This window comes from Nicotiana tabacum, chromosome 2, assembly GCF_000715075.1.
Source record: "Nicotiana tabacum cultivar K326 chromosome 2, ASM71507v2, whole genome shotgun sequence".
Lineage (NCBI taxonomy): Eukaryota > Viridiplantae > Streptophyta > Magnoliopsida > Solanales > Solanaceae > Nicotiana > Nicotiana tabacum.
Window position 1 is genome coordinate 4,064,233 of NC_134081.1, and position 14,303 is coordinate 4,078,535.

The following is a 14,303-nucleotide window of genomic DNA, read 5'->3' on the forward strand; positions in this document are numbered from 1 at the left end:
AATTCGGAGTTGCAGAAATCTTATGGTATACGATTTTCTCAGCTTCAAAAAGGTACGATATGCATCTCCGTTCAATTGTGATTTTCGAAACTGTATGGCTGGGTAGTAGTGTAGTACAGTAGTTGCAAACAACAACCGTATTTCTGTGTTGTTTTAGACAACTTATGAAGTAGTATGAATAGGGTGTTAGTTTAAGCTAATCTTTACCAGGGTGCTGGTATCATGAATATATTGGTATGCTCTTTGCAAGTCCTGGTTTATATATTTACCCTTTAGTCTTAATTATGTTTAGTCGAAAACAGTGTTCATTATAACGTTGTTCCCTTGTTCAAGCTTTTACTACTTGATAAGATTTTGCTGCAGCTCCCGTCTATGAAAAAAGGGGTTTTGTTTAGCTTGTGGGAAGCTTTTCCTTTTACGAATTACCATCAGAATTAGTTTGCAAATTCGCCTCATGTTGGTGTTGCGGAGCCAAACCAGTTATTTTGTAATTTAGGAGCCAAGTGTATTGATTGACATGGAAGAGAATCAATTTTTATTACTCTTTTATATCCTCCGAGGAGAAAATGAGACGTATAAAAATCAACTGAATTTGAATTTCAGTTGGCTAAAGATACACTAGCCTGTTGAAGAATTCGATGATCGTCACTAATAGAAATGACCACCCTAAGTATCAGCTACAATTTACTTACAAGTTAGACAATACCTATCTTTTCTTTCCTAAGGTTTAAAACATCATGGTACTGATTACTGAATGTTGCTAGCTTGTTCAGCCTAGGTGGCTGCCTTGCTGATTCAGTAGGACACTGCTCCCTAGTTTTCATCTGGCTTTCCTTTAGTCTTACTCAATCTGCTGGCTGGAAAATGCAACCGTGCCATCAGTGGTCTTGGTGCCCGTGTCTTCTTGTCAAAACCCCTCACACAAACAAACCCTGCGAAATAAAGTACTTGATCAGAAAGCAAATAAAAGGTATTGCAGCAAGGAATAACACTTCTTCCTCTTAGTGACCTGAATGATTACTATTCCTCAAAATTTTGTTTTTATGATTTGTCCTGAGAGTGTATAAAGAAAGCATGAAACTTGCCAACATGTTTTTTGATGCTGAGCAAGTTGTAATACATTCTTTTTGGATGCCAAAGGTATCTAATTGTGCCGTTTCTTGTTTGGGAGTCATCATTCCGAAGAAGGATTGAATGATGATTATGGACTTAATAAAAAAGAAAAAGTTGATTGATGGAAACCTAACTGGTACACATTATGTGTAATTGTTGAGAGCATGCATCTATGTCTGTGTTTACTCTTATTACTGTATGTCACTCTTTTTTCAAGTGTATACATGTGTTCTGGCCCTGCTCCATAGTCAAAAATAGAGGAGACAGGGCTGATTGGCTGAAGGGAATACAGATTTTTCTGTTCGAAAGATGGACTAGAACCAAGATAACATGTTCATAGATTATCTTAAAAAAGATAAGCTGTCTGCATTAATCGGTCATAAACAGATTGGATGAAGAAGCAAATATTATCAACATATCTGCAAATAAGACTCTGGTTTTAACTTTCTCTCGAACCATCACGTCAGATATCCTCGATGACTCACTCTATACCAAATGGTAAACCTTGGAGGTTCTTCAATTATTTCTATATAAGCTGTATAAACTTGTTCTCCCAGATTATTTTTTCCCCAGTTTCAAGCTTTGTTCTGATGCTGAATGCTTATGCCCATTTAACTTGATACAGAGTCTTTTTGAACTTGAATATGGTATTAACATGCACACTTTTCGTTGATTTATTTAGTAGAAATGGATTAGAAGTTAAGACAAGCATTTGGACCTCTGTGGATTTAAAGTTTTCGACTACATACCTCTCCAAAAGCAATGTTGGATACTTTCTGTGGTTAGGCCTGATTAACAAAGAACATATTAATGTTATTTTACTCCCAAAGCATTTAAAAAAATAAATGATCATCCTTTAGTTGTCCTTTTACCTTTAAATATTGTTGGTATTGAGGTTCCAAAGTAAACTGTTCGTCGCGGCAGATTCCATAGCCAATCTCGTGGGACGTCAATTGGGTTGAGGCTGGAGTCATGGTCTGCAAACACCTGAGAAATAAGAAAAATGCTACTGTGAAAACCTTATTAAATGGTAAAATGCTTATCTTTGACATGTTCGAGTGATGAGCTTAAAGTCGGCTGTATTCACCTCGTTAACTTGAAAGTATGTACCATTGAGCGGAAAGCTTCCTCTCATTGCCGTTCGACATGGTATCTGTTAGAGAAGTATATATAGAGATGATTAGAATTCTCAGACCGCTTTCCCATGACAAACATTACAGTTAGTTTGCTCTTTCTTTACCAGAATTGTCCCTCTCACTGTTTGAGAATGTGCTTCACGTAGGCTGTTGCATGCAAAGCATGTTTCATCATCACATAGCCTACCAGCCTCTTGGGAGTTGCACTTTATTGCAGGTGGATGAATAGAATCCGCTGTTTCACCTGAGATGGAATTGATACATGACAGAGAATAAGTTATTTTGAAAGCCTGGGGAAAAGTTAACCTATTTCGCCAAATTACCCTCTACCACTGTAACACAAGCTACTAATGAGATTGGAACCTGGGACTTGCATAGTTAGCTATGTGCAATTGTTCCTTACAAACATGAGTTATCTAATTCATCAGTTTTAGGGTTAAAGTAGTCGGAAGCGGATGCTTTGCCTTTAGCTTTTTCGAAACATCTCCTCCTATGTATTACATTACATTAATCTTACCAGGTGTCCATATTGCCAGAAGATAGGAGCATGGATCATCTGGTTCTCTTTTGTCGAACTGCAACATGAAAAGATGCAATTATCGGGAGGATTAATTTCAATATCAGCTTACATGCTGCTTATATATGAATATTAAACTGATGTAGTATCACTGACCCCTTCTAGGAGAGGATGAGAATCCGAAAGTTCATATCTGTGGATGGAGAAACAGTTGATAGTAAGTGCAAACAAATTTAGAAGAACTGTATGAAATAATAGGCTACCCTCCCATATTGGGCTATCTATCAGAAGTTATTGCACATCTTTACTTTATTTTATGATGTAGATATCAGGAGCATCCACTTACACTTGATGTTCAGTTCTGAGCCGGCTTATATGCTTAAGTTTAGGCACGGGAATCGATGCAGCTTCTGGAGTTAAAGCGACCAAGGCTTTTGACATTTCTACCTGTTGAAGCTCCATATTGTTTTCCATAAATTTCCTCACATTTTGAGTGAACTCTGCCATATTCAATGTAATTGTAGGAATTTCATTAGGATCTTCAAAGTAAGCATCTTCAATGTCAACTTCGGGAGCTTTTTGCTCTGGCTCAGGCGAGGCAAGCTCTTCTACAATGGGCTCTGGTGTTGCTGGCACTTCAATAATAGGTGCGGAGTTGATCAATTTGGAATGCTCTAATGGTGTTTGATCAGCCTGAGGTAAGGGCAGCGACAGTTGGCTGAAGTTCTGGAATGGATTCTGGCCAGCTGCTTTGTTTTCTGTTGCACTCACAATGCTTTTCTCTTCTGGTGCTGGAAGGGCAAGCCTTGCGCTGAATGAGGATTGTGTCAAATACCATATGTGAAACACAATGCATTCAATCTTTAGACTAGTAAATTGCTAATCTAGTTGTAAGGCATTACTGAATGTGCTGACCATAAGGGTATTGGCTTGAGTTTGGCAGTTGAGATGTAGCAGTTCTATCTTATACCAGAAGAAATCAGTAAATATTAAAGTTTCTATTGAAGTTGCTTCATCACTGACGACACTGAGTGACTGACCAATTTGTCAAATGGTTCATTTTTGAGTTTAAGTGCTGGTGGATTAGCTTAAATGCAAATTTGTGTTGCCTAAGTAGATTCGTCAAATCTTGTTTCAGTGGCCACAATTCTGGAACTATGATTCTTTGGTTTAGGTGTAGAAAAGCTTGAGAAGAACTAATAAAGATGGACATACATGAGATAAATAAATTCTTGCAAGAAAGTATATAGACTAATAGGCAAACCTTGCAAAAGCACTTGCGAAGTGTCTACATTCTCCTCTCAATGGACATGCATTGCAGTTGGGTTTGCTTTTTGTACAGAAGACCTAACAAAGTAGCAAATGAACTTGATTTAAACTGTGATTGCACATATACACCAGTTTTAGGGGAGAGTAACTACTGGTATTGGCATACCTTTCCAAAAGTGATCATATGGTAATGCAACTCATATCTGTAATCAAGTAGGGTTTGAATCAGTAAATGCATCACTTGATAAGAAGAAAAAGTAATTTTCTATGTTAAGTATTATGCATGTATATAATTTATTATTCCCTTTACAAAAATCAACTACCTGAATCTACTAGTCTGTCACACAAATCTCTGCACTTTCTTACAATCAAAATCTTTTCTTCCACTATGCAGTATACTGTTATAATTGGATCACTTACATTTAATAACAAACTAGTGCTTGTTGCCCAGGCCTGGGAAAAATTGGTTTTCGAGAAAAGAATGTTACTTACAATGTTCTCTGATCGAGCTTGCAGAGACGTGGCCAGAGGTACTTTTGAATTGACTCCAGCACTGGGTACCTGTAGAAACAGCAGAGTTAGACTATGTAGGCAATTTTAGAAAATTTACGTAGACAAGATACTCACAATTCCAGAAGATGCAACTGTAGCGATTCCGGCAATGGCTGCAGGGGCACCCATCCCAGTCTAACGGCTATACGGCCAACGTTTGTGTCGACCTTGTTAAAGACACGAAGGCATTAGTGGGAACACATGGCTATTTTTCATATTAATTACCTCTTCAAAAGTTGGTTCAGAAATCTTACAGGGAAAGCAAGGTGGTGAAGTGTTAAAAGTCGCACACACTCTACGCTCTTCAGGCCCAAGCCCCTGATGCTTAATAGATACTCTCTGAGACCATACATGTGTATTTGTTTAGTCGGTGAATAATAGTTTGATAAACATTGAGAAATTATTTGCTCAATTGCAAGCTTACTTTGCTTTGTCTGGTGGAACGTCTCTCAGCCATTCAAGATCAATACTTCCATGTTCTCTAAAAATCCGATTAAGGAAATCCTGCAATTGTTCATTTCTTTTCATTGAGCAATTTCTTAGGGTTTCGGGAATTACTGTAATAGATGAATAAAGGTGTTCAGATTTGAAAAGAATTAGGTTATTCATTGCAATTTTCATGTGTGTACCTTGATTCTCTCTGCTAGCATATTGTTCATTCCCCGTTCTCTGATGGTATGGGCTATCTCATTGACATCTGCACACCTCACTGCTTCCCAGTCCAGTGAATCCATTATGTTTGCTGTCCTTTCTCTTTTCTTACCATTGTTCTGAGCCTGTAACCTTAAACTGTCCCAGTCAACATTCTGTTTCTCTTTTCCAGGCCGTTTCCTTTTTGCTTTAGGATTGTCATTTGCTCTGTCTAATGTGCTATCAGCATGATGTTTTTCGTTGTTTGAGTTCGACTTCAAAGCTATGTGCTCAGACTTGCATGAATCGACAACTACACTGACCTCCTCTCTGACATCTACAATGGCTTCTGAAAATGTTGGTGCTTCTGCTACTCGCTGCATATTGTAGTTGCTCTCTTCAATTTGGATTTGTAGCTCAAAGTTGGCTACTGGATCATCAATTGTTGCTATATCCACCTTGTTTTCATGGTGATTGCGTGAGATTTTAGCCTCACTCCTCATCTCTTCATGCAGTTCTTGATTTGTAGATTCTGCTGATAATTTACTTTGTTCAGTTGCACTGAGTTTCCTTGAGAGATCTGGAAATTTTGCAGCTTCTTCCAAGTCGTCTTTGCACTTGGTTCCTTGTGCTCCTACATTAGGCATCAGACATGAGTCCAAATAGCTACGAGGACAAGCATTTTCTAGTGAGCCTTTGTGATTCTCCTCATCCTTCTGGAAGTGTGAACAACATGCCACATGTAGTTGGCCATGTACATCTGTTTCTGGTAAGATGTTTTCACTGTTCTGATCCTGGACTCCATGTGATTTCAAAGTTCCTGCCATCTGTAGTAACTTCAAAAATGATGTGGAGCCAGAAAAGTTGCTTGATTCAATTCCTTCCAAAGGTTGAACAACCGGAAAGTTAACAGAATTTTGAGAAGAAAGTACAGAATTCTGAGAAGAGAGCAAATCGTCTGGTCCTATTTGATCCTCCGAAAAACTTGTTGCTGCATTAGCTGTAGCCGATCCATACATTGCTGATTCATGATGCACACATGAACTTTCTCTAGAAGAACCAGGTTGCTGCGATATGGAATTTTCAGTTGGACTAATGCAGTTAGTGCTATTTTCACTTGATTCAATGCTGTTAACAACTGTTTTTTCATCGTTTGATTCTGCACCAGAGATTCTCAAGAAATTCTGACCAAGAGTTGGTTGACTTGATTGATCATCATGCCATCCAATTGTATCATCAGCCTCCAGGCCACTCACTTCAGGTTCTTCAATTATGATCCCTGTTCTCTCTTCATGCTTTTCAGTACCAGCTTTTGACTTAAGAGGGAATTGAGCAGCAAGCGACATGAATGCCGAGCTAAAAAGCAGATAAAATGCTTTATTGGAAGTCAATGTTTTAAATGTCTTATGGATGTACCAGAAAAAGGAGAAATTAAAAAAGAAACCTGTGGTGTAAAGTCCAGCTTACCTAGAAAGGTGGTCTGAGACATTCTGTGTCAGGAAAACTCCAACTACAGAGTCTACAACAGATCCCTTCCAAGGAGAGAATCGCCTGTCTCCTGGCTCACCGAAAAATAGGAAATGGTCAATGATACAAAAGATGACAATGTTACATGCACATCTTGCTTGTTTCTGGTATGGCCCTTTGTGAAATAAAGTTTTCTGGAGGACAAAGGAAAAACAACAAGGTAACATGGAATCTCGTTTAAGGTTGATGGATTGGTGTGCAATCCTAGTGTTAAGCTGATCATGACTTCTATTGGTATGACGAGGGTTTAGTTGCAGGTTGTTTTGCATCAAAATTAAATCTATTATCTTAATAGTTTGCTGATATTATATGATTAATGTGTAACGATCTAAGACTTTTGCAGATGAAGATATAGGGACAGGCTTGCTTCTTCCATCATAATCCCCTTTCTCTTTACGGGACTGTACATTTGTATAGATACGTGTCATGCTGGATTTTAGGTTTCTTTCTTGACCTTGCAGGTGCATCTGTGTTTGTCAGGTTGGAATCTTTGGATTAACTTATTGCTAGTGCATCTTTATAATACAAGTTGGTTTCTAGTGATAGTTTGTGTTTCTTCCTATCCATCTGCCCATCCTATTTAGACTAGCATTTTTTTATTTATTGTTGACTGCTTTTCTAATCAAACGAATCTAGCTGGGGGTATGCTTATTTGATAGCCACTATAAAGATGTGAAAGCTATGTACACTTACCTTGAACAAGACGCATCCGTGCGACAAATGAGTCTACTCGTCCATGAAACACTCCACGTTCTTCTTCCCACCATTTTGCCTTATCTTCATCTGTACCATCAATGCCTTCACTATTTATATCTTGCAGCAGAAGCTTCCATACCCTAGCGGTCTCATCATCAAGGTCAACCTTGGGCCGCGGTTTTCGTCTTCTAATGAATGATCCTGCAAAAGGGACAATACTTCCATCTCTTCGATAAATAACAAGGGCATTTTCTGCTTGAAACTTATTCTGGTAGGTGATTTCCCCATATTGATATTGATCTTGGATGCTTTCTCTATTTAAATCAAGATGCTGCAAGCATTCTGCAATTTCTTCAATTGGGGATCTCCATGTTATAGCTGGTAGGAAACCTGCATCCAATTTTGAGCAATTAAGGTCCACATCTTATTTGATAGGTTATGCAAAAGTTAAGAATATAGCTTGAACTACCCCTTGCATTTGTTGTGAATTGTTGTTGAGCATACATATAGGATGCTGTGGAACTGACTAGGATGCTTCTCTTTGACCGCTTTTTTGTTTTCATTATTGCACGGGTGTCAGCAACTAGGGCTTCCATGCATGTATTAGGCTGATATGAATATCTTTCTCCAAATTCAGATATCGATGCTTCTTTGGCAGGAGGAGTAGGAAAGTGTTTGCAAATTTCAAGCAGTGATGCTAAGTCACGTACTTTACTTATGCCTTTTGATCTTTTTCTTCTTAACCCCTCTGCTTCTACAAATGCTGGTACAAGTTCGGGATTCCACATTCTATTATTAGCTTTGTCATTTGCAGACGTACTGGCTTGGGAAAGACCAATGTTGCACTGAGACAAAGACAGATAGTTAGTTTCACATGTAAAAGGCGTTGCTGTGGGATGGCCCTTTTCTGTTCTCTTTTTCTTGTAAATTGTAGGAAAATGCATCCCTTGTGTACTGTGAGCATAAGGTTCATTTGCTGGGAGGATTGCTTGATATGCCTGCATGGAGTTGAAGTAGGCTCCCTTGACATTTGTGCTGTAAAGTTCTGCTTCATTAGTTCTAAAAGAATGTTGTCTTTTCAAGGCTCTTTCTGGTGTTTCCTGGATCAAGCATGCGCTGCTGCTACAGTTGGAATCATACAGATTCTTTGGTGTCATTTCTGAAATGCTTGCCTGTTTATCATGAGTTTCATCTGAGAAAATGATTTTACACTTTCCTCTGGAACATGCGATGTCATAAACTGTGCCCAATTCTGTCTTTCCTGTTGTGACTTCAATATCCTTTCCAAGATGTACACTAGAACGGGATTGATTCTCATGCAAGTCCTCCACAGTTGAAGAGGGCCAGTGTGAAGAGCTTTCATCACTTAATCTACTTTCTGAGTCAAAATTCAATGATTTCCTGCAGGATCTTCTTGGACGAGAAATATTTGGTGGATCAATTGTTTCATCTTCGACAGGATTTGGTGCGGGCTTGTTAACTTTATTTCTTCTGACATACCTCCTCTTTGCTCTTTGGATTTCTCTGGAACTAGGAAGTTGGCTCTGGGGACTAGTCATACCGTCTACCTTGTCTGAGGGTGTGCATAGAGGTTCCTCAACCTTGTTCCTTCGGACATATTTCCTCTTTTCTCCTGTTGTTTCCTTTGAACGATGCTGCTGGTTTTTTTTTGGTTTAGGAGTCCTTCTAGGCTGGCCTTCAATTACCACTTTAGGCCGGTGCTTCTTCCTTCTTCGTTTCTGCTGTGGTGTATTATTCTGTTCAGCATCCTGTTCGTCCGCCTTGTCAGGCTTGTGACTCTCCTGCAATTCTGATACGTTCAACACCAGCCCTGACTGCTCTTTCTTCTGTTGAGGATCATTTGCTTGTGCTCTCTTTAATGTATCTTCACATGACTGCATGTGGCTTGGTAGCGGTGTCTCGTTAATGTCTAGATTTGACTCATCAGATGCTCGGCCCCCTTTGTTCTTGATCTGGTCTGGTGTTATTGGTTCAAAGTGGACAGTGTTGTTGCTTCTCAAGACTTCATCTGTTGGTGAATTCAGGTTAAAAGGGAATCTCGAGCAAATAGAGCTTCCATCTGCGTGATAGGCACCTCTTTCATGTTAGTTTATTGAGGAAATCTCAGAATTGAAACAACACTTTCTAAAGATTCTAGTTGAGTATGCTAAGCCATGAAAATATCTTTTGATGTTTGGCTGAATTAATGTTTAACACAGTAGAACATAACACAACAATGTCGAAGCGGGTACCACATGTCTCAAAAAATTAACTGTTAAGAATATCAGGACAAATGAGAAAGACATCACTTATTGAATAGCACACTATTAGAGAAAACACGTCACTGTTTGTTTCACCTCTGATTTTAATGAAGGTACCTGATTCTATAGTCTGTTTTGTAACTTTATCAAGCGTTCGCTAGAATGTTCAACTAAATGCTAGATAACTTCTTCATGAGCAGCCAAATATTTCAAAAAGATTGTAAGTTATAGATGTCAGTCAGCTTGATTTACCTAAACCAAAGCTTATCAATGATCTTATTGTATTTCATTCTCTATCCTTTTGCAGGTCTTAGTTATCCGTGAAGACACTGCCACTGAGTCGCATTCAAGACACTTATGACATGCACACGGAATGTGATTTCATAATCTGGAAGCTTCAGGCATTATGCATTTTTATTATGTCATAACGACAAATCAATGAATACTTCAATTCTTTACCTGCATCCTGAGAACTGACAAGGGGATTGAAAGAACCGCTCATGGTAAAATTAGTTTCTGCATTTTCAGCGGCGGCTGTGGATCCAGCAGCATGTGCTAGTGCCAAGAGATGTCCGAAGGACACATTGCTCCATTTGTCTACATCATCAGTACTGGAGAAGTTATTGTACATTTTAATATTGTTGTCTCCATACATTTTGGATTTTGTGCCTGGTGCTGCTTCCCAAGTGTCAAAATACTCTGTTACTGTTGCTGAATTTGTCGAACCAGGACATGCAGGCACGTGTCGACCTTCAGGTTCTTGCAAGAAACTCCTCAATTCTAACTGGTTCACTTGGCTTAGACCTTGTCCTTGTGAAATTCTTTTCAACTCCAACCCATTATCTTGAGCTAGTTGATTTTGTTGCCTATTCCCACAGATTGATGACAAACTTGGTTTTGCTGGAGTTGTTGGTAACCATGAATTGGCAATCTGAAAATCTTCTGTTTGTGGAATTGAGCTTCCTTGTCTTCCGTCCATGCCGCAGCGTCAGACTGGTAAAAATCCAAATTTTCTGCCTTTATTTTCCTTTATTTGGATAAAATGGTAGACAGTTTTTTTGCAGGGATAACCTCAAAGTAGTCTCTCATAGAAAGGAGAAAAATAAAGAAAAAAAAGGCAGGACTTATACAAGGTGTAATAATAACTGCTTCAGTCGGGGAACTGTTTTATGAAATCATCTTGCAAAACAAAACCGTAAAAGACACAGAAATCAAAAATGAATTTGTAGGAAGAGAAACAGAATATCTGAAACTTTCCAAAAACATAATTTTTAAGAAACCCTTAATTGAACCGAATAAATTTTTTCAGCTCAGATCTCAAAAAGACGAGCCTGTATATCTACTTATCCTGCCATGATGGAGGCAGTGAATGGAGGATAAAAACAGAATGTAAATTCTGTAACTCACCAGAAATTTCATTTTCATTAATTTAAGATATAAATGAAAAATTAGGTGTAATCAGTGAAAGATTGTAGCAATCTGACTGAAAAAACAAAATTTGCATAAAATCTTTGATCATTTTACCAAGAAATGCTGCTTATTTCTGCAACTTTCTTAAGCATCTAAAAATTAGAGAAAATTCACATATAATTGGATATAAGTTGTTAAAATTTGGGAGCTTAGTAAATTTTTACTGACCTGAAGGGATGAAGGTACTGCCGGAGATCTCACAGAGGCAGTGGACGGCAAGGAGAAACTGAAACAGAGTATTCCATAAAGGGGAGAGAGAAAGTAGGAAAGAAGCCAAAACAGAAATACCAGTGCTTTTATTCCGAGACTCAGATAAAGCTCTTTGAGAAACTGGTAACTTTTTTTCCCGGTAAACTATTAAAACTCCATTATTTTATTCTATGTATTATTATTTAAATAAACCAATAAATATCGTGTAAAGAAATTTTACTCACACCTGATATTTACGTCAAATTATAGAGACTATTTTACATGATTGAAATGTGTAAGAAGCATGCAATTTGACTCAGTGATAAAATGTACGTAAATTGAGGTAAAAATGCAATTTCATGGGTTTGTATCGTGGAGTCAGCTATTAATATTTGTATTAGAGTAAGTGATTTACATTACACTCTTAGAATTTAATTTTTTTTGGACCATATATGAATGCGAGATACTTTGTATCGGGTTACTTTTTTTGATAAAAATGTATATAAAAAGCACATTATATATTCCTTGTTTAAACAAGTGTAATTTAATTTTTTCGCATGCGCCATATGTACTTTTATTTAGGTAGAAACATTAGCCGGGGTATAAGTAATTCTGCAGTCAAACAGTAACACGGCGAGTGAAGCGGCTAGAGAAGACTCGATTCACTCGGGAACCTTTGACGCCGTTAGGATTTCTGTAAGTTAGGAAATTGTTGGTCCTTATATAGTACGTTTAAAAAATCTCCTAGGTTGCATGAGGTTTCGTTTTCATGGCACCGTTATGACGCCGTTAGTGGTCCCCTTTCAGTGGTACAATGTACACTTTTTTAATTAAATCGAGGTTAGGTTGGTAATTTGCTTGCTGCATTCGGTGCTTGAGGTTTTATGGATATGATCAGAATGTATTGGGGTGGTTGCGGAAGGGCAACCGATTCCTTGGTCTTTATCACGTACGAGATTGTTTTGACGTGGGTCCTCTATTCAAAAATTAGTTGATTCAGTTTGTTAGTACGATTACTATTGTTATTGTCGTTATTGCGCGTTGACCGCGCAACCGTCTTATGTCAACTCTCTTTGTTTTATTTTAAATTTATATTATTTAGTCGATCGTGATAATAATATATTATTTTTCTTTTGAAAATCTTTACTATTTTGTTCTATCTTTTATTTCAGTATTTAAATATTACCTCCGGTAAAAGATTATTTATATCTGATATAATAAGCTTATTCTTTCGGTACTTTATTATTGATAAATATTAATCTCAATAAAAGATTATCTATATCTAGTACAATAGCAATTTATATAACAACGTGCAGTAGTAGTTTTACAACTTCTTTTCTTCTATAAATAGAGGAGATTTCAGTTCATTATGTATATTAGTTTGAAGTTGAATAATATATTAGTTTCTCTATATATTTATTTTTACTTTACAGTCTTTATTTTATAACATGTTATTAACACGAGACTCTGCTATCTCGAGCAAATACTTTGAAAGTATCGAAGGTACAAACTTTTTTTTCTAAATAATGTCAAATCTTTCTAAACCTGAATTTGTAACCTTGGATATATTGGGCAAAAGTTACATGTCTTGGGTGCTTGATGCTGAAATTCATCTTGATGCGATAGGTCTGACAGACACCATCAAGGACAAAAATTAGGTATCAAACCAAGACCGTGCCAAAGCAATGATATTTTTGCGCCATCACCTTGATGGGGACTTGAAAATGGAATATCTTACTATTAAAGATCCAATCATATTGTGGAATAATTTGAAAGATAGATATGACCACCTTAAGATAGTCACTTTTCCATAGGCATGATATGATTGGACTCATTTAAGGTTACAAGATTTTAAATCTATTAGTGAGTATAATTCTGCTATATTTAGAATTATTTCCCAATTGAAATTATGTGGTGATAATATTATTGGTCATGATATGTTGGAGAAATTTTTTATCACTTTTCATGCCTCGAATATGCTTTTGCAGCAGCAATATCGAGAGATGAGATTCAAAAAATATTCTGAACTTATCTCACATCTTTTTATAACCGAGCAACATAATGGGCTATTAATGAAAAATCATGAAAGCCGGCCTTCTGGTTCTTATCCATTCCCTGAAATGAATGAGACGAACTTCCACCAAGCTAAGCGTGGAAGAGGTCGTGGCCCCAGTTGTGATCATGGCCGTGGTCGGGGAAGAAACTCTAATTATGGTAATAATAATGCACCAAAGAACCTTACTCAACATCAACAATGGAAAAAGAAGGAACACAAGCATGAAGCGATGCAAGCAACAAAGGCAGGAAATGCATATTATAGATGTGGAGGAAAAAGACACTGGTCGCGTACCTGTCGTATGCCAAAGCACCTGGTTGAGCTTTATCAAGCCTCTCTGAAGAAAACAGAGAAAAATGTTAAAACAAATTTTATTTCTGAAGATAATTTAGACTTCATGCATTTGGATGTAGCTGATTACTTTGCACTCCCAGAAGGAGAAACAAGTCATGTGATCGGTGATGAATCTATAGAAATGTAAATATTTTAATTTTTGTTGTTTGTAGTAGATAGTATGTTTATGTAATTGTTGTACATAAATAAAAGTTATGCTTTGATAATGATATTTACTATAATATATTTTGAAGAATATGGATAATGCTCAAATTATGTTTGGATCAAAGACCAATCATTAAGATATTTGTGTAATTGATAGTAGAACAACTCATGCCATATTCACAGATCAGAAATACTTTTCTAATTTACATAAGGAAAAAATAAATATTTCAACAATTTCGGGTAATATAAGTTTGATTGAAGGCTCCGGAAGAGCCACTATATTTCTGTCTAAGGGAACAAAACTTATTATAGACAATGCATTATTCTTCTCCAAGTCCCGAAAAACCTTGTTGAGTTTTATAGATATCCGTCGAAATGGATATCATGTT

At 37.3% G+C, this 14,303-nt stretch overlaps 1 protein-coding gene and 1 long non-coding RNA gene across 4 annotated transcripts; one reads left to right on the forward strand and one right to left on the reverse strand.

The window, feature by feature from the left end:
* Positions 1 to 512: 512 nt before the first annotated feature.
* On the reverse strand, positions 513 to 10,680 carry LOC107792081 (DNA glycosylase/AP lyase ROS1). 2 transcript variants are annotated; one of them, XM_016614271.2, is made up of 19 exons: positions 10,161 to 10,680; positions 7,910 to 9,520; positions 7,438 to 7,830; positions 6,685 to 6,775; positions 5,217 to 6,573; positions 5,012 to 5,091; positions 4,842 to 4,926; positions 4,663 to 4,754; positions 4,528 to 4,596; positions 4,202 to 4,238; positions 4,031 to 4,113; positions 3,113 to 3,577; positions 2,923 to 2,959; positions 2,767 to 2,824; positions 2,354 to 2,493; positions 2,201 to 2,266; positions 1,986 to 2,090; positions 1,863 to 1,901; positions 513 to 932 (listed from the first exon to the last, which is right to left on the reverse strand). In XM_016614271.2, exons 1-18 carry the CDS (start codon positions 10,678 to 10,680, stop codon positions 1,896 to 1,898), a joined length of 5,295 nt encoding a protein of 1,764 aa, XP_016469757.1. In that variant the 3' UTR covers positions 513 to 932; positions 1,863 to 1,895. The 2 variants fall into 2 exon arrangements, with proteins under 2 accessions (XP_016469757.1, XP_016469756.1); XM_016614270.2 differs by having other exon boundaries at positions 1,986 to 2,100.
* Positions 10,319 to 13,906, forward strand: LOC107792082 (uncharacterized). 2 transcript variants are annotated; one of them, XR_012698850.1, is made up of 4 exons: positions 10,319 to 10,457; positions 10,580 to 10,697; positions 11,346 to 11,504; positions 13,349 to 13,906. It is a non-coding gene; the product is annotated as an uncharacterized LOC107792082 (long non-coding RNA). The 2 variants fall into 2 exon arrangements; XR_001649442.2 differs by lacking the exon at positions 13,349 to 13,906 and having other exon boundaries at positions 11,346 to 11,642.
* Positions 13,907 to 14,303: the final 397 nt, after the last annotated feature.